This window comes from Bos mutus, chromosome 25, assembly GCF_027580195.1.
Source record: "Bos mutus isolate GX-2022 chromosome 25, NWIPB_WYAK_1.1, whole genome shotgun sequence".
Taxonomy (NCBI): domain Eukaryota; kingdom Metazoa; phylum Chordata; class Mammalia; order Artiodactyla; family Bovidae; genus Bos; species Bos mutus.
Window position 1 is genome coordinate 20,297,012 of NC_091641.1, and position 27,022 is coordinate 20,324,033.

At 48.1% G+C, this 27,022-nt stretch overlaps 1 protein-coding gene across 2 annotated transcripts in view; it reads right to left on the reverse strand.

Annotated features, from left to right (window-relative positions):
* The window catches only part of PRKCB (protein kinase C beta), a 374,767-nt gene that overhangs the window by 160,135 nt on the left and 187,610 nt on the right, over positions 1 to 27,022 (reverse strand). For both annotated transcript variants that reach the window (XM_070362076.1, XM_070362075.1), the window contains exons 4-5: positions 16,070 to 16,181; positions 14,562 to 14,690 (exon numbers count right to left, since the gene is read on the reverse strand). In XM_070362076.1, coding sequence (XP_070218177.1) covers positions 14,562 to 14,690; positions 16,070 to 16,181 — 241 coding nt within the window. The remainder of the gene's footprint in view (positions 1 to 14,561; positions 14,691 to 16,069; positions 16,182 to 27,022) is intronic.

Here is a 27,022-nt window from a genome sequence, read left to right on the forward strand (position 1 = left end):
CTGCTCTTCCTCTGACCCCAACACACCCTTCATATCCCCAGCTTCTCCAAGCTTGTGCAAGGTCAAATCCTCCAATGAATCCCTTGTTTCAGGGTCCGCATGGTAGCTCTGGTTCCCTGAACAATGCAGGAGCCTTGCAAGGCCCAGCATCCCTGATACCAGCTGGGCAGTGGGTTTTCCCGTGAAGATCTGCTTCTCCCAGAAGCTGAAACCACTTTGTATCTTGATGTTTCCCTGTGTAACCTGAACACCTTTTTATTTTAAAGTGAAATCACTTTCTCAAGATAACTGCTGTGAGCTTTACCCCCTCCCTCTCACCTTCTGGGTGCCCTCAATTCCACCAGCTCAAGCACCCAGGATGGCAGGACAAGGTAGAGCTTAGGAGCACAGGCTCTGGAACCAGACAGCCCAGCTTTGAACCAGGGATCTGCCACTTCACAACTGTGCGACTTTAAACGAATTACTTAACGTCTCCAAGCTGCGCCTTCTTCACCTGAACAAAGCGGGTAAAACCTCCAGGGTTCAAGGTGAGTATTACATGTGATGCTTCCCTTAAAGTGCCTGGCATACAGGAAGTGCTTACTACATGTTGGCTGCATATATAACTGGAATGTGTCTTAAAGTGGCAGGCTTAGCACCCAGGTTCCCTGAACTCCTCAGCTGGGCAGGTACCCTCTCTCAGATCATTTCAGGTACAGCCAAATGCCTCCCTTCCTCATCAAAGAGTCAGATTAAATGTAAATCTTCCAGGACATACAGTACCCAGGAGGGTAACAAGAGAGGTAGAGCTGATACCTATTACGGCTTCCCTGGTGGCTCAGATGGAAAGAATCTGCCTGTAATTCAGGAGACCCGGGTTCAACCCCTGGGTCAGAAAGATCCCCTGGAGAAAGGAATGGCATCCCACTCCAGTAGTCTTATCTGGAGAATCCCATGGACAGAGAAGCCTGGCGGGATACAGTCCATGGGATTGCAAAGAGTCAGACACGATTGAGTGACTCACACACTGACCCCTCTCTCTGCCTGCCCATTACAGACTGGGTCTCCAAGAAGCTGAACTTCTCACCTAAGAAACCACATCCTAAAAACATGCCACTCTGGGAGGAAATAAAAAGGTCACCAAACAGGAAACTCCAAACTTGGCAAATCCGGCAAAAATCAGTCCAGGAATTCGTACAGGGCTGGGTAAACCATGCTGAGCAGAGTAACAGCAATTACATACGGCATCCTGACTACCTCCCAGGCGCTGGTCTAAATGCTCACACACATGGCCTATGGAGTTCCCACAGCCACGTGGTTCTCAGGCTGGGTCCTTCCGCCAGCCTCACCTCATCCTCCTGAGCCACCCAGGTATTCCTTGCCTTCCAAGCAGGAAGGGAGAGCCCCTGGCCCTTCCACAGTGAGGCTGAGAGAGAAGGCCTCCCCCACTGGTCCACTGCTCACAACCGAGGGATCCAGCCAGCCTCTTGGGCAGGTCTGGGCCAATGATGCTGGCCTTTCTGGAAACAGGCAGGCCGGCCTAAAGAAGTATCATTAACATTAGCCTCACAGCCCAGCAAACACTGGCTCGCATACGCTCAAAGGAGAAAAGTGGGCAAGTGGAAGATACTAGGAAAATGGAGTGTTAGGAAGCAAAGTCTCCATCAGCAGAAGGCAGCTGAGCCCGGCACCCATTTCCTCCTTGGCAGCCCGGGGAGAGCCGCCCTAACAGCAGAGGTTGCGCTCGTGGAGTCTGGGCAAGGCCAGCACACAGGAAGTGTTCCAGAAAAGAGCTGCTGCTAGCAGCAGCCACCACTACTTCCCCTACCCCCGAGGAGGGGACAGAGAGGGAACAGAGGGTGATCAAGAGCCTCACACTCTGGGGGGGCTTCCCTGGTCGTCCGCTGGTGAAGACTCCACGCTTTCACTGTGGTGGGTGCAGGTTCAATCCCAGGCCAGGGAACTAAGACCCTGTGTGCCTCACAGAGCAGCCAAAAAAAAAGCCACACTCAGGAACTGACACTGGGTTCACACCCCAGCTCTACCCCCTCGGAGCCGTGGGACTTGAGGGAGTTATGAACCTTCCTCTCTGTGCCTCCATTTCCCCACCTGGAAAACGGAGATAGTGTTAGTAACCATCTCACAGGGCTTTGGATAGGATTACATGAGAACACTGCCTTCTGCCTTATTTCATCTCCTGCACACCCTGGAGCAGGAAATGGCAACCCACTCCAGTATTCCTGCATGGAGAAGCCTATGGACAGAGGAGCCTGGCAGGCTACAGTCCACAGGGTTGCAAAGAGTAGGACACAACTGAAGCGACTCAGCACGCATGCACACACAGCCTTTATCACTACGGGGAAGGGACTCTGCTTGCTCAACGGTCACCTCCCTCATCAGAAATAACATAGGACACAACAGCAGGCACTGCCTTGTTTGTGATGGCAAGCGGTGCCCAGCACACAAGAGACGTCGGATCGAACCAGGCCTGACTCCAAAGCCCCTTGCTCAGGCTCTGTGATCCTAGACTCTGTTGGCGTGTATGCTGGGCTACATTGTATAGACCTGCAGCAAGTCAATGAGAAGAGCAGGTGGGGCTGCGACTGGAAAAGGAAGGTGCGCCTTCTCCCCTTGCAACAGGAGACAGAGGCAAAGCAGAGAGGGGCTCTGGGTCACGTTACAAGAGCCGGGCGCTCTGTGCTGCAGGGGGATATCTCAGGGCACACAGGTAGGTTCAGACCATCGATGAAAGGGGATTCTGGGCCCAGAGATGCTGACAGGTGAAATGTCATGGCCGCAGTGGGCTGCGGGGCACTCTCCACCCAGACTTTCCACTTGTGGCCGCCCCGGCAGGAGCAGAGAGCGGTAAAGCCTGCCACCTAGTGGACGAGATGCATCATTGAGCTTGTCTGCAGGAAAAGTGCATGGAATTTTAAAGGGCACAGGAATCTGAGGTTGAGCTGCTTGTATATTTTGGAGATTAATGCGTCTCAAATGGCAACCCACTCCAGTATTCTTGCCTGGGAAATTCCATGGACCGAGGAGCCTGGTGGGCTCCAGTTCATGGGGTCACAAAGAGTCAGACACGACTGAAGTGTCTAAGCATGCATGCGTGCATGCAGCTCAACGTCAAACAAACAACCCAATCAAAAAATGGCAGAAGACCTAAACAGACATTTCTCCAAGAAGACATCCAGATGGATAATTAACACATGAAAAATATGCTCAACATCACCTATTATTAGAGAAATGCAACTCAAAACTACAAGGTATCACCTCACATTGGTCAGAATAGCCATCATAAAAAAAATCTACAAACAATAAATGCTGGAGAGGATGTGGAGAAAAGGGAACCCTTTTGCACTGTTGGTGGGAATATAAATTGATACAGCCACTATGGAGAACAGTGGGCTGGTGCACTGGGACGACCCAGGGGATGGTGTGGGGAGGGGAGGGAGGAGGGTTCAGGATGGGGAGCACATGTGTGCCTGTGGTGGATTCATTTTGATATTTGGCAAAACTAATACAATTATGTGAAGTTTAAAAATAAAATTAAATTAAAAAAAAATAAAAATAAAAACTAGGAATAAAACTACCATACAACCTAGCAATCCCACTACTGAACACATACCCTAACTGAAAAAAAAAAAACCATAACTGAAAAAGACACATGTACCCCAGTGTTCACTGCAGCACTATTTACAGCCGGGACATGGAAGCAACCTAGATAGTTATCAACAGATGAATGGATAAAGAAGTTGTGGTACATATATACAGTGGAATATTACTCAACCATAAAAAAGAATGGCTTTGAATCAGTTCTAGTGAGGTGGATGAACTTCGAGCCTGTTATACAGAGTGAAGTAAGTCAAAAAGAGAAAATATATCATATATTAATGCATATATATGGACTCTAGAAACAACGGTACTGATGAACCTATTTGCAGCGCAGGAATAGAGACTCAGACAGAAAACAGACTTACGGACAACAGCAGGGAAGGTGAGGGGATACGTTGAGAGAGTAGAAAGATGAAATACATACCTCACCATATGTAAAATAGCTAGCTAATGGGAAGTTGCTGCACAGCACAGGGAGTTCAGCCTGGTGCTCTGTGACAACCTAGAGGGGTGGGATGGGGTGGGAGGTGGGAGAGAGGTTCAAGAGGGAGGGGGCATGTGTACACCTGTGGCCGATTCATGCTGATGTGCGGCAGAAACCAACACAGTGTCCTAAAGTGATTAGCCTCCAATTAAACAAAGTGTACACGAATCACATGGGGATTTTGCTGAAATGCAGATTCTGACTCAGCAGATCCGGAAGGAACCCAGGGTTCTGCCTTTCCAGCCCCCTCCCAGGTGATACTTGATGCCGCTGGTCCACAGACCACACTTGGTGCAACCAGGTTCTACAATTTCTGAAGCGCAACACCCCCCGAACTTGGAAGCTTGGGGAGGTGACAGCATGGGAAACAGAGTTAGAAGGCACTGGAGTATTTGGAGTTTTTTAAGTTAAAGAAGTCAGAGACCTGCAGGTGGGGTTGAGGGACTGAGGGTCAAGTCAGCGTGGGCTGCCTCCTGGAGAAGGCAGAAGAGGAGAAGAGGGAAAAGGGAGGAAGAAGAGAAGAGGACGTGTTGTAGTGACGAGGGATGCAAGACAGTGACAAATGGAAATGCCATGAGGGTCACAGAACAGGCCAGCTCACAGGGTGGGTGCTACCCAAGATTCTCACAGGTGAGGATGAGAACTAGAACACACGCTCTGCCCTGGCTGAGGACCGCCCCAGTCGAAAACTGCCCCGGTCGTCCTCAAAGCCACAATCACCCATCACTGGCATCAGCCACTCAGTTTTCACTCCAATCGTTGGTGGAGGCATTATTAAATTAGCTTTTTCTATTTAGAGATTTCTCTGGTTTCGTTTCTTCTTTTTTGAAAACTTTAGGGGCTTCCCAGGTGGCTCAGTAGTAAAGAATCCAGACGTGAGTTTGATCCTTGGGTTGGGAATTTCCCCTGGAGAAGGAAATGGCAACCCACTCCAGTATTCTTGCCTAGGAAATCCCAGAGACAGAGGAGCTTGGTGGGCTACCATCCAGAGAGTGGCAAAGAGTCAGACACGCACGCAAGCAAGACATATTAAGAGAAGATATCCAGCCTCTCCCAGCCCCAGCCTCTCTCATCCCCACCTTCCCAATCCTTCTGCGATCCTATAGCGTTTACAGCCTGCTTTGTACCCTTCCATACCTTTCTTCCCACCCTTATAAAAACATCCAAACATAACTTCACACATGGGAAGTGCCTGGTGGTTATTTCTTGGAAATGAGATCATACAAAATATATTTTTATGCAACCTAACCCTCTCACTTAATAATACATCAAAAATGTGCCTCCAGATCAGGGATTGGCAAATGTTTTCGGAAAGCACCAGAAAAAAAAAAAAAAAAAAACTTTCGGCTTTGCAGGCAATACAGGCTCTGTCACAACCACTCAATGAACTGACCACTGTGTTATGGAAGCAGCCAGAGTCAATATGCAAATGATGAGTGTGGCTTTATCCCAATAAAACTTTATTTACAAAAACAGGCAGTGGGCTGCCTGTTCCAGGTCAATAGCTATAGCTCTAATCCATTGGTGTTTTATATTGACTTTGATTCTTTAGAATTGTATTATTATTTTATTTTTTAATTTTATTATTTTATTTTTTTAATTTTACTATTTAAACTTCTCAGTTAATAAAAGTATACTATGAAGTATAATATACATACTTCAAATCATACAAATCATAATGGCACAATTTGATGAATTTTCACAAAGTGAAGTATTTCACAAAGTGAAATACGTATATTTGTGTAGCAAGCTCCCATATTAAAAACCAAAATGACCTGCTTCATAGAAGCCCCACACATCAATTTTGATTCACTGTTTTCAGCAACTGCATAATATCCTATAAAATGGATATAAGCCTAATTAGGCCGATTCCAATTCTTTGCTGCTGCAAAGAAAACATCAATAAACATGCTTATTCTGGGCATTATTTCCTTACATGCTAGTGTTTTATTTCGATAGGCTAGATTCCCAAAAGGGAAATTTGAGAGTCAGAGTGTGCATATATATACATATCTTAATAGATACTGTAGGACCACGTCCCTCAAAGGCAGTAGAGTCACAGCCCTGAAGGTCCTGGCAGCACCCCGAGCCATGCCATTCAGCAGGCATTTAGGAACAATGACTGCATGCCCAGTACGTGCCCAGGTTTGGGGGCCTCAGACAGTGGTCTGGGCTTGACCTTTCTCACGAGGCTTAAACATTCAGGGAACAAGAGAAGGAACACTTCAGCTCCCTCCATCTCTTCACGCCAACTCCATCTCCTTCAGTGTCCAGACGCCAATTCCCACCTCAAAAGTCAAAAGGCTTCCCATGATGGGTGGGCAGGGAACCCTGGCCTCAGGGGTGAGCAGACAACTATCTGTAAACTCATTTAGAAAGATGGTTCCACAGATAGAGATAGGATTTAACGCAACTTCATCACAAAAACACTGAAGAGAAGCAAAATAATGTGGGTGTCTTGATACATTTGTTTTAAGGGAATTTGCTCTCTAATGAGTACACAGTGAAATGTTTTGAACAAACCTATTTTCCTGTATTATTGATCCCCCCAAAAAAATTAACAACTGTTAAGTGTGATGTAATCTAAAAGATCTGAAGCCCTAATTACTGAAACTTGGAGGGGTGTGCGGGGGTAGGGGGCCAGGCACGTCTGTACACAAAGGGATTTCTCTGAGAATGGTATTCACAGCTTTAAGCAGATCTTCAATGGCAGCTGTGACATTAAAAAAAAAGAGGATTAACATGATAGGGGTTCAGTTCAGTTCAGTCCCTCAGTCGTGTCCAGCTCTTTGCAACCTCATGGACTGCAGCACACCAGGCTTCCCTGTCCATCACCAACTCCTGGAGCTTGCTCAAACTCATGTCCATCGAGTCAGTGATGCCTTCCAATCAGTTCATCCTCTGTCATCCCCTTCTCCTCCCGCTTTCAATCTTTCCCAGAATCAGGGTCTTTTTCAATGAGTCGGTTCTTCGCATCAGGTGGCCAAAGTATTGGAGTTTCAGCTTCAGCATCAGTCCTTCCAATGAATATTCAGGACTGATTTCCTTTAGGATTGACTGGTTGGATCTTACAGCACAAGGGACTCTCAAGAGTCTTCTCCAACACCACAGTTCAAAAGCATCAATTCCTTGGCACTCAGCTTTCTTTATAGACCAACTCTCACATCCACAAATGAGTAATGAAAAAAACCATAGCTTTGACTAAACGGAACTTTGCTGGTAAAGTAATGCCTCTGTTTTTCAACATGCTGTCATAGCTTTTCTATAGGGGTTAGGGCTATACACATGTCAAAACTCACCACAGGAATGCCTAAGATAACGACATTTCACTGTATGTAAATTTTACCTCACAAATTTAAAAAAATTACAAATTTGTTTTGAATTCTTGTGGATGACGTGCAGGCTGAAAGGTTTAGGGGGAACTGAATTGATGTCTTCAATTCCCTTTGAAATGTGTCAAAAATAAGACAAAGTGATGGATGGGGAGTGAGATGGATGGATACATGACTAAGCAGTGTTAATGGCAGGATCTAGGTGACTGATAAATGACTGCTGTAAAATTCTTTAAATTTTGCTGTGTGTCGGACATTTTTCGTAACAAAATGTTGGAGAAAAATACTAACCCATAATGTATAAAGGAGTAGGAAACCCACAAGAACTGGGTCCTATCCCCACGCTAGGATGTGTGACCTTGAGATATTACTTTCTTTTTCTGAGCCCCAGTGACACAGCTGTTTAGTGGCGGGGCGGGGGAAGGTGGGTAACTGTTGCTGTGACACCATCCGTTATGGACAAAGATGGTGTTGTTCTGCAAATCGGGACATCTCCAAAAAGACAGCCTTTGGGAAGGAATGGCTTTGAAAGTAAAGACTGCCCCCTAGTGGGCCCTAGCAGCCTAGCTTGTTGTCATTTTATCTCCTTGTAATTGCTGGGTGGTATTTTGAGATATTAGTCATTTTGAGATATTAGTCCACCTGAATTTTTCTTCTTTACATTTCCTTTTTCCTCCCTCCTTCCCTCTCCCCTTAAATAGAGAACCAACTCGGGGAAGGATGTGACAGGGCAAACGGCAGAAATAGCCTTCAGGTCTTTCTGGCTGTGTTTTCCAAACTCCCAAAGCTCAAAGGTTTCAAAAAATAAATGGACAGAGAGTATCTGAAAAAAACTCAAAGGGCAAGGAATGTATCCTGACAAGAAGGACATTCTCCATAGCAAACAAAAGGAAGAAAGATGAGAAAAAGTTCCAAGAGTCTCTTGCAACTGGCAAGACCCCAGGTTGTGATGTTTGTCCAGGAAAAGAGGTTTGTTTTTCCCCATGTTGGGTCCCAAGTGTCTAGAACATGCCTGACAAGCCGTGGAAACTCAAGACATATTTTCAAAGGATTTTTTGTGGTTTTTTTGTGGGCCGTTATTGAATTTGTTATAATATTGTTTCTGTTTTATGTTCTGGTTTTTTGGCCAAGGGGCCTGTGGACCTTCAGAACCGGTGCCCTGATTCTGCATTAGAAGGTGAAGTCTTAACCACTGGCCCACCAGGGAAGTAAGTCCCTCTCCATACACACCGTTAATGAGTAAGTGAATGATTGGGAGTGAGTGAGCAGATTCTAGAGAAGCTTATAACCAGAACGTAGTGAAGGGAAGCCACACCGAACCGCTAACAGCCTCCCCGACCCCCTGCCATTTCCAGCCTCCAGACTTCTGTGCACCATATCCTCTGCCTGGAACTCAGCATCCCAGTGGGACCAAGGGCCATGGAGCCGGGCTGCCTGGGCTCAGATCACACCACTTACTGTGTGATTCCAGTAAAAGTTACTTAACCCACTCCGTCGTCAGTTTTCTCACTGGTAAAATGGGGACAATAATAATACCTACGACAGAGGACTGCTCTGAAGATTAATGAGTTGACCTCTGTAGAGCTCCCGGCATGAAATAAGAACTCAATAAACAGAGCTGATGTCATTTTTCTTCTTTTCCTGGACACAAAGCTGCTCTACCCAGATAACCCTTATATATCTTATAGAGTCAACTCAGCCATGGCTTCCTTCAAGAAGCTTCAGGTACCCCTCTGGGTGCTCTCAGGGCACAATCACATTATTTGCCACATTGTAATATAATTATCTGTATCTGTCTCTCCCACTAAGCTGTGAGCTCCCGCGGGCAGAGATGAGATCTTATTTGTCAATGGATACAATCTGGGAGTCAAGCCCTTCCTGAATGAATGTCTGTGCTTACTGAGCTCATCCCACCCTCCTACCTGTAACATGCCACCTTTCTCACACTGTAGCTACCCAATCACTCCCAACTACCCCTACCTCCCATCTCACCCCTCAGGTACAGCATACCCAGGACTGCCCTCTGCTCGTCTAGTCTTGTTCTGCCATATTGGTTTTACACCACTGACCATCAGCCAAACCCAGTCTAAACTAGAGAACAAGGGTGTTAGTCGATACAACCACAGAAGCTTCCCTGGTGGCTCAGACGGTAAAGAATCCGCCTGCAACGTGGGAGACGTGGGTTCAATCCCTGGGCTGGGAAGATCCCTAGAGGAGGGCATGGCAACCCACTCCAGTATTCTTGCTTGGGAAATACTATAGACAGAGGAGCCTGGCGGGCTCCAGTCCATGGGGTTGCAAAGACTCAGACAGGACTGAGCAGCTAACACTAACAGTTTCACATAGAAGGTAGGCAGTTCTTTACATAACAAGAGGGGCTTCTGTGAGCTTTCAACATCAGTTTCCTTTCTCTTAACAATGCTTTTAAAATCTCTCTTGGAATCTAGTCTATAGATGGATGTGAACCTCACCCTTTCATAATAGCCTGTCAAGAATTTACATCTCTCTAATGCTCTTCTTTTTTTTTCAATTTTTAAAAATACTTTTTTGGCCGCATTACACACAGCAAGTGGTATCTTAAGTTCCCAGACTGGGGATCGAACCTATCCCCCTTGCAGTGGAAGCTTGGACCCAACCACTGGACCCCTGCTCTTCTTCTTTGGATGTGGGGATGTCAGATTTTGGGAAGGATTTAAACACAAAATATTGGGAGTTCCTAAGTCGTTCCAGGAGATGGTTTAGGCTAATGAGGTTGTGTACAGAACAGCACAGTGGTAAGAACACTGAATGGGTGTTCCAAAGAGAAACATCCAAAAAACTGCTCCTTCGGCTTTTTGTGAGAACAGTCCCAATTTCTGGGAGATAAAACTATGAATATGGTTAAGGACTTGCAGATGGCTGCAATGTAGACAGAAATATAAAAATGGGACATTAGTTGGTGTGTTAATAAGGAGATATTCAATTGAATGGGGGAGGTGTTTTATATATAAGGACATGGGCTTCATAACCTCCAGGAGCATTTTACAACTCTGATGGTGGCTTCTGACTGTACTGCCTCCCACTCCAGTATTCTTGCTTGGAGAACTCCATGGACAGAGGAGTCCGGTGGGCCTCATAGTCCATGGGGTCGCAAAGAGCTGGACACGACTTAGCGACTAACACACACACGAGGGCAATGAGACACCATTGATGAGCTTTTCAAAGAACAGGACTGATCAGATTTCCATCCCGAGCTTTCCCCTGCAAGATCCTTGATGGCAGATACGAAGCCTGGATTTCAGGAGCCAAAGGAGATGAGGGAACCCTCAGATCTTTCAGAAGCACGTGTAGCCTTGTATCTCTGGAGACGGTGGGATTTCAAAGAGCATGTGATGCTCAGAGCAGAAGACTGGTGAGTGGCGAGTCGCACCACTGGGCATGCCTCTATAGTGCAGATGAAGTGGGGCAACTCAACACCACAGGCCGCATCTGGCCTCTCGCTCCCTCTGCTCTGTCTGGCTAAGATCAAGGAGCAGGGCCTGGAGTCCCAACAATGACACCAGAAGGATGCTGGGGAGATCAGAGGGATACCCAGGTGACCCGGGCCCCTCCCAGGCCCCCTCCAGGCTGGCCACCACGCCCAGCTCCCAGCTGCAGTTGAGTGTGGCTCATAGCTGCCCCGTGTTCAGAGAGCTGCCCTCAGCCACACAGAAGCCACGGAGCCTGGGAGGTAACACCTCCCTCCTGCTTTCAATCTCAGTAGCCGGGAGCGAGGTCTCAGTCAGCCCAGCCTGTAATAAAATACCATCGACTGGGTGGCTTAAATGGCAGATGCTTATTTCTCACAGCTCTGGAGGCAAGAAGTCCGACATCAAGGTGCAGGTCCTGGTGACAGCCCCCTTCCTGGCTTGCAGGTGGCCACCTCCTTATTGTGTCCTCCTGTGGCCATAAAGCCACCAAGCCCCTCACAAAAGCCCACGTTCATCTAACCCTAATTGTCCCAAAGACTCCAACTTCAAACAGCATTTCACGGGGCTGGGGCTTCCACATGTGGATTTTAGGGGGACTCAACTCAGTCCACAGAATGGACCTGTCAGAACAGCCCTCCAGCCTCTAGGAGAAGCTCACCCTGCACTGTCACACGTGTTCCAGAACCCCATGGAGTCTGCCCAAAGCTGGTCTTGAGCGGAAATCACACTCCCATTCAGCATGTCCCTGCTCCATCCTCACGCCTCATTTCATGAACAGCTCTAATAAATCACTTGAAGCAAAATCTCCAACTCAGGTCTATATTTAGAGAAGCGCAGTCAAAGCATCAGGTTCTTCTACCATCAATCAATCAACTGACTCAGGCCAGGTTCGGACCGTGCCTGGCGTGGTGAGCTAGTGATAGCAGGGCATGGTGACCTGCAGGCCGGAGGCTGGGTGCTCATCCCTGCTCTGCACGTGACATCAGGCAAGTCGTCCAGCCTCACCGAGTCTTAGCTCCCTTGTCTGTATGCTGGCAACACCACTACCTCCATTGCATGACCCCCTATCAAAGCACTTGGAAAATAAAAAACCACTATTAATACACCGATAGCTACTCAGTTAGTGCTAGCAGAACCCTGAGTATGCAGATATTCAGTCCCTAACTTTAAGGGAGCCCCTACTTCCCTTCCTTCCCCTCATTATAGATTGAATTGCATCCCGTAAAAGATATGCTCAAGACTAATCTGAATGTGACCCTGTTTGGAGACAAGGTCTCTGCAAATGCAATCAAGTTAAGATGAGGTCATACTAGATTAGGAGCTTCCGTGGTGGCTCAGATGGTAAAGAATCCACCTGCAAAGCGGGAGATCTGGGTTCAACCCCTGGGTTGGGAAGATATCCTGGAGAAGGAAATGGCTACCCACTCCAGTACTCTTGCCTAGAGAATTCCATGGACAGAGGAGCCTGGTGGGCTACAGTTCATGAGGTCGCAAAGAGTCGGACACGACTGAGCACAGCACAGTGTTTAAGTTAACAGTATGCAATATGTTGATCTGATACATTTGCATAATGCAATACGATTACATCCCTGCATTAGCTAAGGCCTCTATAATGCCACAGAATTATTTATCTTTTTATGGTGGAAACAATGGATGGACCTTGAGGGCATTATGCTGTCCTTTGGTTTTAAGCACTGTGCGTTCAATGGGTTGGTTAAAGACGGGGCTGTCCACAGTAACATATGAGTCAGTGTAGTTCCTAGAAAATAACAGTAGAGGGGAGCAGAGCCTCATTTTTGCCCCATCCACCCAGGAAGTTTATAGACAGTGGATGAATTCAGCTCTTCTTGAGGCTTCTACTCCTAGAGTGAGTGACACTTACTCAGTTGTGTCCGACTCTGCAACCCCATGGACTGTAGCCTGTCAGGCTCCTTTGTCCATGGAATTCTCCTGGTCCAGGGATCAAACACCTGTCTCCTGCACTGCAGGCAGATTCTTTACCATCTGAGCCACCAGGGAAGCCTATTTTTAAGAGACATTCTACTCCTTGGGGACCCTCAGGTATTCCACTGGGACAAAGTCAGCTGCTCATCTTCCTCTCAGAGGAAAAAGCAAATCAAGTGAAACATACATTCCTTAAGAGCCCACTGGGTGTCAGGAACCTCACTTTAAAACAGTTTATATTTTACAGGGATATTTTTCAACTTTTACGTGGTATAGGCACAGTTCTTCAGAGCAGCTGAACCATTCTGGAGCCTGAGATAAATTTTTAAAAAATCCTTTCTATGATTTGTCTTCTAAGATACTAAGTCATAAAACTTTGTATAAGTTAATTAGTGATGAAGTCTAAGAAGTTTGACATAAGCCTTGGGGAGAGAATTCCTTCAAAGTTTCAGTCCCATTCTGGCCCAGTTCAGTATTGAATTTATCACAGCTTTATGGCTAGGTTGGGCTTCTCCAGTAGCTCAGAGGCAAAGAATCTGCCTTCAATACAGCAGGCCCAGGAGACGCGGGTTCCATCCCTGGGTCGGGAAGATCCCCTGGTGAAGGGCATGCAACCCACTCCAGTATGCTTGCCTGGGAAATCCCATGGACAGAGGAGCCTGGCTGGCAACAGTCCATGGGGTTGCAAAGAGTTGGACACAACTGAAGCAACTTAGCACACCCACCTAACACACATGGCTAAGTTACCCAACCAGCCAGCTGCACTTTCATTCCGTTTGAGCTGTATGTGTCTGAGCCACATATTTCCTAAATGCTCCATTAGGAGGGCCAGACACCATGCTGCACCTCTTCAGCAGGCTCTATTATCCCTCTTTCTTATATTGTAGTATGAAGCATTTCAGAATTGCAAAAAGTATGGAGAATAACAGAACAGGACCAGAGCAGTAACCCTCAGGTTTAAGAAAGAAACACTGCAAATACGCAGAAAGCCCCAGGGATAAACACCGCATCTCTTCTCGTCCCTAAGATGTAACACTCTCCCAAACTGGGTGTTTATCATCAAGACTCTGTTTTCCCACTGGAAAAGTTCGGGTAAGAACCAAGCATCCGTTCTCTGCTATGGTAATAAAGGGAACAGAACTGCAGGCTCCAAAGATCCAGAGCGAAAGGGGGTGGGGAACAACAAGGAAGTTGGAGACCTTTATTTTTCCCCATGGAAGGGATAAACCAATTGCATTGCCCATCATTGTTATACAAAAATCTGGAAATAATAGATCTGCAGGGTAGCAATAAATGAAAATTAAGAAGGCAATAGAAATAATCTAAATTTGAATTATTTTCCACCGTTATTAGGATGAAAACCATTTCAAAGTACAGTGTCTGGCTTCAGAGTAGGTTTAGTCCACCGGCCAGAGCCTGCCATAAAATTAAGGTGTTCAGCATCTTGTCTGCTCTGCTGGCTCGTGACAACACCTCTGAGGTCTTGGAGAAAACCAACGTACTCCCGGGGCGGCTCCAGCTCTGAGCTCCAGCGCACAGAAGGTGCTGAGAGCCTCGCCCTGCAGGGTGCAGTTTCTAAGGATGCCTACGGCGGGGAGAGGCTGGAGTGGGATGGGGCCAGGGGCCGAGGAGGAAGGTAGCATCACCGCAGCTCCCGCCGCGCCCCCGCGCCGCCCATCCCTCGCTCCCCTGACTCAGCGCTCCAGCCGGGTCCAGGTCGAGCGGAGCCGGCGAGGGAGCCCCAGCGCCACCTACCGACAACAATGAGGACCTCCCTCTCGATGTGGGCTTGGATGTAGATGCGGCCGCGGCGCTCCGTGTGGTCCGTGCCGCAGAGGCTGGGGACGTTCATCACGCAGCGCTTGTGGACGTTCATCATGCAGGCTGCGGGGACAGAGGCAGGGCGCGCGGCTCAGGCTGGTCCAGGCTGGACCCCTCCGGTTCCCCTCCTTCCCTCCGAGGCGGGCGGAGATCAGCCTGCCCTGCTCGGGTCTCACCCGAAGGGCTTGCTTCTCCAACTCCCCCTCTCCAAAACCCCGACACCCCAGGCCCTCATGGACAGAGGAGGCGGAAGGTGTCTGTCCTTCCCGGAAGGCTGAGGTACCTGGCACACCCGCAAAGGCTCTGAAGCCAGAGTCACCAACTCCAGTGACACGGGGGTGTCTAACATAGTGAGGAAAGGTGCGGGTGTGGTGGTCTTGGCCAACCAGAGAACACAGCAGCTCCTCTGAGGGCACAGCCCTGCAGGGTGCACGCCCAAAGTTGCCAAGATTTTCCCATTTTTCAGGAGTAAGCAGGAATCCTGACCTCTCCCGATTTTTAAATATTGATGATAGGCTGGGTTCCCTGGAAAGAGTCTGAGAATGGAAGTTGTGAGCAGGTTTACAGTGAGGGGCTCTGGGCCCACGAGGATGCCCTAAGGCTGACAAGAGGAGGGACTCGGGGGCTCAGAGGACCGTTCAGTGTTGTCCCAGACTGACACAAGAGGGCCAAGCCTTTGCCCCTGCATCTGCCAATCTGTGGTCATGAACCAGCCCTGGGAGGGGCATCATCTTGGAACCTGAGCTGAGCCCCCACAGTATCCACCATAACTAACTGCAAGAAAAAAACTTAAGACCCAGGGCAAGACGAATGGAATATGCAAACTGAATCTGACTGGCTGAAGTCTCCTGTGTGACGTGGTAAATACTGGCTCCCTGTCCACACTCCTGGAGTGCCCCTGTGCTTCTTTCAATGGGTGGCTGGTTTCCCCTAAGCCCCTCGGCTGCTCCAGGCTATGCCTGGAGTCCCATGTTCACTAGGGGTCCCTCATTCCAGTCTGAGAAGTCAGGAGAGGCTGGGTCACCCCACAGGGCATTTCAGGAGATTCCACAGGAGCTGGGGGCATGGCATCCCTTCTCATCCCACCCAACCTCCAGGAGGCAGCAGGCAGATTAAAAAAAACTGTAAATGAGTTGTGGGGAGAGAAGGTTGGCGGAAGGATGGAGAGCCCCCTGGAACCTGCATGCCCAAGTTCAGGGTCCTACGTCAGCACCAACTTGCTACCCCATCACCCAGGTATGAGCAAGGCCAATCCAGGCCCCAAGGACAGTCTTGAAGAATTGTGCCCTAAATAAATGGTTATTGTTGGTTATTGTTACTCAGCATCACGCCGGGGGTACCCAGCCCACCCAGGACTTGGGAGAATGTGCTGCAGACTTGGGCCCCAAACCATAAGGAAGCAGCTGGGGCAGCAGAGGCTCCTTGAGGGCACATGTACTTACTGTCACATTTCATCCCCTGGTGGATAAGTCCATAGAGCAATGACCCGCAGTGGTCACAAAACGTGGGGCTGGAGTATGTGTGGATCTTGAACTTGTGTTTGCTCCGGGGGTCCTGAGGGCCAAAGAAACAACAAGAGAGGTTGGTGTCAGTGTGGCATGCCAAGGTTTCACAATGCATTCAGCATCATTGGAGAACACGCTGAGAACTGCACTTGGCCCCCAGCATCCATCATACCTGCTGGGACCATCGCAGGAGCGCTGTACCCAAACACCAGGCTGGATAAACAGTCACTGAAGAATGAATGAATGAATGACTAAGACAGCTGATGGCTCCCATTCTCACCCAGCACACATACTCACTGTGCCTAGAAGCACTCCATCGGAGAACCCAACCTATTGACTCCTGCCAGCAGCAAGGACTGCAGAGATAGCAAACAAAACTCCAGACGAACGAAGTAGAAGGGTCCCCTTGTCTACTTCTCTCTCCTTTATCTTCTGAGCAACTTCTGAATTATCTAAAACCCAAGGCCTGAAACCTCCCCACTTAGAGGCCATTTGCTAGGACCTCTTCATCTAAAGTCTTCCCTTGTAGCTCAGTTGGTAAAGAATCTGCCTACAATGCAAGGACACCCAGGTTCAATTCCTGGGTCAGGAAGATCCCCTGGAGAAGGAAATGGCAACCCACTCCAGTATTCTTGCCTGGAGAATCCCATAGACAGAGGAGCCTGGCAGGCTACAGTCCATGGGGTCGCAAGAGTCAGACACGACTTGGCAGCTAAACCACCACCACCATCATCTACAGGACAGAGTTCAAAGTCCAGTGAATACTCTGCAGACTGTGGCATGGACTACTAGCTTTCCACCAATACCCAGTCTTCCTTTCAATAAGAGAACCCTTGAGTTGCAGCAGAGCTCATGGCTGTCCAACTATAGACCACATTTCCCAGTCTCCCTTGCAACTTGGCGTGTGCATGTGATTGAGTTCTCACCAATGGGATGTATGTGTTTCAGTCATTCCTTTAAAAGAAAGGTGTACATCTTTCCAGGCTTCCCTGGTGGCTCAGATGGTAAAGAATCTGTCTGCAATGTGGGAGACCTGGGTTCAATCCCTGGGTTGGGAAGATCCTCTGGAGAAGGAAATGGCAACCCACTCCAGTATTCTTGCCTGGAGAATCCCCATGGACAGAGAAGCCTGGCAGGCTACTCTGTGACATGGTGTCACAGAGTCATACACGACTGAACGACTAAGCACATACATCCTCCCAGGATTCGCAGGTGGCATTACTGGTAAAGAACCCACCTGCCAATGTAGGAGATGTAAGAGATGTGGGTTCGACCCCTGGGTCAGGAAGATCCCCTGGAGGAGGGCATAGCAACCCATTCCAGCATTCCTGCCTAGAGAATCCCATGACAGAGGAGCCTGGTGGGCTACTGTGCATAGGGTTGCAAAGAATCAGACACAACCGAAGTGACTTAGCACCCTGCATGGTACAGCCTCCTAGGCCCCTTCTTCCCTTCCCACTGGCCGGAAGATGGTGAGAAGTGGAAGTGACCACCTTGGACCCACTGGCCCTGTACTTTGTCCCTTTAGACAGACATCTGAGAGAAAACCTACCTTCTGTCTTATTCAAGTCACTATATTTGGGGGTTATCTGTTACAGTGGCTCACACTGTTCCCTAACTAACTAACGTGCCCTTCCTAACCTGGCAGTGCAGTGCAGAAGTTAAAGGCACAGACTTGGGAACATAAACCGCCTGGGTTCTTCTTAGATGCATAATTTTGAGCAAGATATTTAATTTCTTTGTGCTTCACTTCCCTTGTCTGGACAATGAGGAGACTGATAGTGCTGTAAGCTTACAGGATCATTGGGAATAATAAATGAATTAACCTATGGAGAGAGCTTCGAACCGCCCGGCACACAGTAAGCAGTGAAAGCTTTTGCATTATTATTATTACATCGCTCATGTGATCCCAACGATGCCTCCAACACACATTACATTTTCTGTACCCAGGACTGGTTCATACTCCCAAACATGCCATGCCCTTCATGACTCTCTGGCTCCACATGATGTCTGTCTCCTTCAAGAGATGCTCTAATTTAAAAAACAAAAGTCTTCTTCTCTTTCCCAACCCAGCCTGCAAGTTGCTTCCTCCATGAAAGAGTATATTGCAGAAGAGAAGACAAGGGCCCCAGGTTCCAACCCAAGGCTGATCTGACATTCTAGCCTTTGTTGTAAGCCACCTATCTCTTCCCTAATCCATTCATTCATCCATTCACATATATTTATTGATGCAAGTGCCTTTCCAAAACACATTCTAATAGAGACAGAAAATGAACAAATAAGGAAACAGACACAATAAGTAGAAATTATTTTATGTGCTATAAAAATAATGAGCATTTCTCCTTAGGAACCTGTTATTTTCAAAATGTAAAAATAATCTTTATACCTTCTAGGGTGGCTAACATTTTAGAAAACTGATACTGACAATACCAAGTGCTGATGTGGAGAGAACCTAATTGGAACCCTCCTGCAATACAGGGGGAATGCAAAATGGTAGAGTCTCTTTGGAAAGTGGCATGGCAGTTTCTTATAAAGGTAAACATCCCCTTATCATATATGACACAGTATTCCCACTCCTAGGTGTGAAATGAATACATGCTGCTGCTGCTAAGTCGCTTCAGTCGTGTCCGACTCTGTGCGGCCCCATAGACAGCAGCCCACCAGGCTCCCCCGTCCCTGGGATTCTCCAGGCAAGAACACTGGAGTGGGTTGCCATTTCCTTCTCCAATGCATGAAAGTGAAAAGTGAAAGTGAAGTTGCTCAGTCGTGTCTGACTCTTAGTGACCCCATGGACTGCAGCCTACCAGGCTCCTCTGTCCATGGGACTTTCCAGGCAAGAGTACTGGAGTGGGGATGAATACATGAATCCACAGAAAAACCTGAAAGTTTACAATCACCTTATTTATAATATCCAAAGTCTGGAAACAAGCTAAGTACTCAACATTTACCATGTGAATCGATAAACGACGTGTGGTATATCCACACAATTGAATACTTCTCAGCAGTAAGAAGGAATGAACTACTGATACAGGTAAACTTTCTGAATCTCAGAAGCATTAGGGTAAGATAACAATGTCAAATACATGCTGTTTAATTCTGTTTAAATGACATTCTAGAAAAGGCAAAACTAAAAGAAAAGAAAAGGCATAACTATGGGGACAGAAAACAGATGGGTGGTTAAGAAGGATCAGAGGAGGAAAGGGAATTGATAACAAGTGGACAGAATGTGGGAACTTTTATGGGGTGACTGGAATAAGCTATATTATCAACCATGTGAATGTTACTGTACATATGTTTTAAAAATTGAATTTTGCTGCATGAAAACTCTGTTTCAACAAGTCTGCCTAAAATATCCTCCATCCCTGAAGGCTTTTGTTGGCCTTCATCTTCTTAATGAGCTACAGTGTTTCCTTCCTGATTTTCCAAACCTCTGTGGTCACGTCAAGTGGGTGAAGGGGTGACCCTTGCATAGCCCTGAACAGCCCAGGTGAAGAGGCAGAGTCAGCTCTGCTCTGGCTGTGGGACCTGCAGAGCTCCAGGATTCAGAAGGACCCCAGCCACCACCTCTCCTGCTCGAGGACTGAGCTGCTACCCCAGTAACAGCATCAGGGCTTGAAAGCAAAAAACAAAAACTACAGGCTCCCTGTTGATGGCTTAGCCAGCCATGTTTCCATCCTTGGGCAACGAGACTAAAAAAAAAAAAAAAAAAAACATCAGGTTCCTGGAAACAGTCCCAGTGCTCTGTGCCATAAAATGCTTCCCACTGCCCGCCCCGTGTGAATCCACCTTAAAAGGTGAGAAATGAACACCTCAAACCCACCTGTTCTTGACCCGCATTGGCCTGAAGGGGGAGCTCAAGGCTTCTCTCACTCCCCTGGCTGGCTCAACTCTGCAACTCCATAGACTGTATCCCGCCAGGCTCCTCTGTCTATGGAATTTTCCAGGCAAGAATACTGGAGCAAGTTGCCATTTCCTACTCCAGGGAATCTTCCGGATCCAGGGAGCGAACCCGAATCTCCAGGGTCTCCTGCACTGGCAGTCGGATTCTTTACCACTGTGCCACCTGGGCCTCTAAGGAAGATGAGAGCCAGTCTGGTTGATCAAATTCCAGGATGCTGACTGGCCCAACCTCAGTGGGTGGAGCTTTCACAGACCCTAAAGCCACGGGCACCTTTGAGTGGTGGTTCCATCCTCGGTCCCATGGTCTCACCCTAAGAAGGGTGGGCATGACTGGCCTGGACCAACTCCACTCCAAGTCCTGGGGCAAGTTCTCTCTCTCCTCTTGGTTCCTGTGCTCCCTTCTGGGTTCCCTGATATGTTAACCTTTTTGAGCCAAGAATTAGCTTTGAGGATATTTTAACTGCTTGAACTGTGGTGCTGGAGAAGACTCTTGCAAGTCCCTTGGACTGCAAGGAGATCCAACCAGTCCATCCTAAAGGAGACCAGTCCTGGGTGTTCATTGGAAGGACTGATGCTGAAGCTGAAGCTCCAGTACTTTGGCCACCTGATGCAGAGTTGATTCATTGGAAAAGACTCTGTTGCTGGGAGGGATTGGGGGCAGGAGGAGAAGGGGACGACAGAGGATGAGATGGCTGGATGGCAGCACCGACTCGATGCACATGAGTTTGAGTGAACTCCGGGAGTTGGTGATGGACAGGGAGGCCTGGCGTGCTGCGATTCATGGGGTCGCAAAGAGTCGGACACGACTGAGTGACTAAACTGACTGACTGAGGCCTGCCTCAATAGAAAGGAGTCCCCAAGGGCCTCATGAGCTCTACTTAGAGATCGGAGGCAAAACTCCACTAAGAATAAAGTTGCTCTTTGCTGGCATTGCACTTTCCTCCATGCCTATATCTTAGTGGGGAATCTCAGGGAGAAGACCTCAAGCATTCCTAACCAGACACTGCCAACGGGAAGAGCAGAAACCACAGCACAGCCTTCAGGCAGGGTCCTGGTTCAAGATTACCTCTAACCAGATTAAAGGAGTGTATGCCCTGCAGACCCTAATCCTATCAGCAACCCCATCCTTAAACCATCGCTATAAAACTCCTCACCAAACTGTCCTGGGTGGGGACACACAGTTTCAGGGCAGGAACCTGCTTTGCCCTGGCAAAGCAATGAAGCTATTCTTTTCTACTTCACCCAAAACCCTGTCTCCATGGTTCAATCCAGCACTGGTGCACAGAAGCCGAGCTCCCCGCATCACTATCAGTAAAACATAATTAGTGGGAAGCTGCTATATAACGGGGAGCCCAGATTGGTGCTCTGTGATGACCTAGAGGTGTGAGATGGGGGGTGGGAGGGAGCCTCAAGCGGGAGGGGATATATACATATAGTTGTGACTGATTTGTACTGCAGTACAGCAGAAACCAACACAACATTGTAAAGCAATTATCCTCCAATTAAAAATTTTACAAAAAACAAAAACCCCTCTCCATCTTAGCAAGTCTCTTTCGCAGCAGGAGGTGCCAAGATGCACAAAGAAAGGGAAGGAAGAAGAAAACACAGTGATTGCGAGCTGTCCATATGCCCAATGACAGCCATGTGGAAGGTGTTACTCATGCTGATTTCAGTGACGATGAAAGGAGCCCAGTCTAGAGAGGACCTTCTCCAAGGTCAACCAAACGGCCCCTGGAGGGCTGGGACTCACCCCACATCTGCCTGGCTCCAAACTGGGAATACAGCAGGGTATTCTCTCTTTCCTCTGCAACCCCCAACTACATTAACGCCTCATCCTTCAGGTCCAGCTAAAATAGCACTTCCTTTTTGCTTTCCTTTGTTCATTCACCCAGTAAATGTATTCTGAGAGCAAGGTTCTTCCCAGGCATTGAGGGTACAACTGTGAGCAAAGGAGACAATACCTCCTCTGGTGGAACTTATGTTTTAATGGCAGAGAGAAAGCAAAAGAAAATAAATGCCATGCCCCTCACCTCTTTGGGCTTCCCAGGTGGCTCAGATGGTAAAGAATCTGCCTACAGGGGGGCACCCGGGTTTGATCCCTGGGTTGGGAAGATCCCCTGGACAAGGGCACAGCAACCCCACTCCAGTATTCTTGCCTGGACAATTCCATGGACAGAGGAGCCTGGCGGGCTACAGTCCATGGGGTTGCAAAGAGTCAGACAGACTGTCTAACACTCACCCCTATCTTTCCCATCACAGTATTTATACCACTGCGTTGTAGCTGTGTGTTTAACTGCATCTCTCTCATGCTTAGCTGCATGCAACATGAGGCAATTTTGCTCTCCATGATATCCCAGAGCATATATTGTACTTAGCATACAGAAGGTGCTTGATAAATACTTAATGAGTGAGAGTCAACATTTATTGAGTGTTTAATTCATGCCAGGAGCCACTTGCAGGGAGTTATCAGACATTAACTCATTGAATCGTCATAACACCTCTATGAAGTCTGTACTGCTTACTGCCCCCATTTTACAGATGAGGAAACTGAGGGACCGAGAGGTGTAGTGACTTGCCCAGGGCTGCCCAGCCACTGCCAGCACTGCATGGCACACAGTAGGTGGCACATAGTGAGAGGTCCGTGAGCTGTGATGGCAGCAGTGGGCCGCAGTCACTGCTATGAAGCACAAAGAGGCCCTAGACGACGCACATGACCTGGACAGTCCTGTGCAAGATGAATTACACCAGACGGGAGAAAGAAAGGCCACTCAGACAGGATGCAGAGGAAAATCTGTTTCTCTGTGGTTTATTTAGAGGCTGATGGAGGCTCCTCCAATCTCATTCCCTTGCCTTCTCTTTCAGGAGGGCTAAGGCTTGTAAATACCAACTCCACCCATCCCCACTCCCACCCCCGACACCCGCTCTCATCTCTCAGACGACCCAGAAAACAGGTCATCTCCGGATTGATTTCTGGTCCCTTCCCTCCTTCCACTTGGGAGAGCTTGGAAAAAAGCCACACGCCCACAGCTGGGGTCCTTAGGACCTTCAAGGAGAATCATTCAGGGTGCCTGTCTATGTCTGCCCAGGCCCAAGGGGCAGGTCTGCACCTGGAGATGACCCTCCCCCAAAACCAGACACAGGTGACCGGTGGAGAGGTGGATGCTCAGTTCAAGTGTCAGAGGACAGGCCGTCAGGACATGTAGAGCCGTAGGGCTGAGGTGGTGATTACTGACAGCAGGCTCCAGGGAGAAAGGAACAAAGGCTTCATGACCCCAGGGATGGAGCTCCTGGTTGCAGTCTCCTAGGGGCCTGGCATTCTGCCCTCCAGTTCCATCTGACTCTCCTGTGTCCTCTAAAATTTATCCTTTGTACTTAAGCCAACCTAAGCAGGCATCTGCTACCTGCACTGGGAGGAGGGGCGGGGGTGGAATAATTGTCAAGATATTTACAATCACTTTGGCTCAAGTACTGCCCATACTGCCCACTGACGATCAGAATGGACTGCAGGGCCTAGCTACGCTGGGAGTTAACCCTTTAGTTGCCAGATCATGACAAGGTAGGGTGGGGAGGAGCTGCCAGGGAAAGAAGTGGATGGGTGGCAGGTGGGAGGGGGAGGTTCCGACGGCCCAGTGGCTATTCACCAACCAGCAGGTAAATACTTCATCATTTTCACAACTGGTCCAGTTGTGCTGGTGGATACAGGTTAAATGGCAGCCCTGCCTTTAGCTGAAGTACATTCCTTTCCCAGCCTCTGAGGCTGTGACTATTGACCAGGATGAGGTCAGGGATCCACGTGGCCTCTAAGTCAGAACTCTCCCCCCAGGTCTGTCTGGATCCCAGTCAAAGACGCAATGCCCAGCCCTGCCTCCATCCCTCCCCGACCTTGTTCTACAGTTGGCTTCCCCAGCCCAGCCCACAAGGGCTGGACCCCCTCCAGTGTACCTATAGCCCAACCCCATTCCTGGCCCGGGTCCTTCTTCATGTTCAGAGGTTACCATCTGGATGCCAAAGGCCACACTAAGTTTACAAACAGGCGGTATTTGGCCCATATGGAGCGTCTTAAAAATATTTTAAAAATCCTGAAATGTCAGAAAAAAATGCAGATTTCTGGTTCCTTTTGAAAACTCACAAGTTGGGGCAACACTGGACACATATTCCTCTGGGCAGAGCAGCGATGGCACCTTTAGATAAAGCATAAGCTTTCTAATTCTCCACAGTTCCCATCATTCTCTATTGTCTCACACCTTGCCTGCTTCACTCTCTTCCCTTCCCCACCTGGCCCCTGTAGGAATCTGGGTTTGTGACTTTTGCCAGACTCCCCATCCTCTCTCCCTAGGAGTCCACTGACTGGGGTCCTCTCTCCCTAGGAGCCCACTGACTGGGGTCCTTTCTTCCTAGGTGTCACTGGCTGGGGTCCAACCACATGTGGACATAACCTCATACTTCTGAATGATGAGTTCATGCAGTTCAGTGCCAAGAGCTTTCAGAAATGGGCTTGAAATTTTTGTATCCCTCCCGCAGCATCACCTCTTGACCTCTAGTCATCTCTCCCACCTGGTCACCTCTCCCATCCCTAAGCAATCAGGTTCTCACAGGATCCTGGCATGATGCCTCTACCCACTGTTTCATGGCATTGAGCTCTATCATGCTTCATACTAGGCACACTTGGATTTCCAAGTTTTCTTCCACGTCTGATCCTCATGCAAGACATTGTCAAATAACAAGAATAAAATGATTATCGACTACTGTGACTCTCACTGCCACCATGAATTCAGCACTCTTCCAAGCACTGTGCTAAGGGTTCCATATCACATCATTATTGTTGTTGTTGTTTAGTAGCTAAGTCCTGTCTGACTCTTTGTGACCCCATGGACTGCAGCCTACCAGGCTCCTCTGTCCATTGTCCCAAGCAAGAATACTGGAGTCAGTTGCCACTTCTTTCTCCAGGGGATCTTCCTGACCCAGGGATGGAACCCGTGTCTTTTATGTCTCCTACACCGGTAGGCAGATTCTTTACCACTAGCACCACCTGGATATCATATCATTAAACCCTCATAAAGACCAATGACATAGAAGTTATAATCCTGGTATTCCAGATGACCAAACTGAGGCTTAGAGAAGGAACTTTTCCGAGGTCACAAAGCAAGAAAGAAGAAGAGACAGGACTGCAATCACATTTGTCAGGTTCCAAATATGCAGGTAGCAGAGTGGGGACACCTGAGTGTCACCTGGCTGCTCCTCAGCCTTCCCAGAGGGCCTCCAACCCAATAGGGGATTACAGCTGATGACACCCCTCATCCCACACAAATGTGGCACCAGCCACCATCAGGTCACTCGGAGCTCCCACCCCCATCCCCAAACCAGAGTCTTCACTGTGAACACCTACTCCCCAGGACCAAAGGACAGGCCCATCCCAGCTCAGCATCTTCCGCTCATCACCTGCCTCCAGGCTCATGCAGCTAAGGATGAAGGAAGCACAAATCAGGGGGAAAAAAGAACTTTAAATCTCTAAATCACAACCTAAAATAGCCTCTCTCAGCCTGAATGGGCTGTATGGCTTTGTGCACAGGTGGGCTGAAATTCGGCTGAGCTGAGGCAAAGCTGCAGGAATACGGAAGCTGCGCTGAAACACCAAGGTCATGAGAGCACGCACCGCAGCGTCAGTCAGAGGAGAAAGTCAGGGCAGCCTATAAATTCAGACTGTGTCGTCCCTGGCCCTTCACAGGCCACAGAAGCCTCGAAGGTATGTTTCCCAGGAGGTAGACAGGCAAGGCGAACCTGGAGACCCCAGCTGGAAATAGGGTCAGAAGAAAAGGAAGCTTGCAAGCCTGGGCTCTGGAGTTAACCGTGAGGCCTCAGGCAAGTTACTTGAGCACTCTGCGTCTCTGCTTCCTTGTCCATAAAGCGCAGATAAACTCAGTACCCACCTCATCGACTGGATGTGACGGCTAAAGCTCCCAGCATGCGCCTTGCATGAAGGACGTACAGGCTCTGGAGTGTATTATTCCAAAGAGAAAAGATAATCACGGTAACACCTCCCGAACTTCAGTCTTGAGCTGTCATATTTTTGCATGCCTACATTCTACCAATAAAATTATTAATTCATACTTGGTGCTGTTTTTTCACTCAGAATGCCACTTTCACCTATTTTAAAACCTATTTTAACCTATTTTAAAATAAAACTAAGAGTGTGAACTTGTGGGATCGGTGTGCAAGTTATGTTTTTTTCTAACACACCCTTAAAAATGAAATAGACAACCCTTACAATGAAATTTTAAGATGTTCATCCCACCGGACTGCATTAACAAGCTGTAGAAACACAGACATACATATGTGCAGTGAGTAAGCCGATCAGCATTACCCTGTGGGGGCAAATGGGCATGTATATCAAAAGTTCAAATACTTCTCCCGTTTTGACCCAGCTGTCCCACTTCTGGGACTTGATCCTGGAGATAAACCCACATACATAGGAAATTTTATACACACACGGTTGTTCACTGCAGCATCGTTTATGATAGTGAAAGATTTTAAATGAGCCAAATGTCATAGGGATGGAGATACTCAAATCTTACTGCAGTTACACAATGGACTACCATTCAGGATGAAAATGAAGCTTTCTGCACTAACGTGGAGAAAATCTTAAGAGTATATTTTTAAGAGAAGTCAAAAAGAAAAATAAAAGCAGAACCCAAGGTGCAGAACTATGCTGCAGGCAACCTTTGGGTTGAGAAAGTGAGGTAGGATAAGAAAGTGTATTTTAAATTACTCAGGTCTGCAAAAGCAAATGCGAGAAGGAGAGGCTGCAAGAGAAGTTAATAAAAAAGTGTTTCTTTAGGAAGGCAGGAGGGAACAAAGTGGAAAGGAATACAACTTTTCCTTATATAGCTCTGTAGAGTTTTGATGGCACTCCACTCCAGTACTCTTGCCTGGAAAATCCCATGGATGGAGGAGCCTGGTCAGCTGCAGTCCATGGGGTCCCTAGGAGTCGGA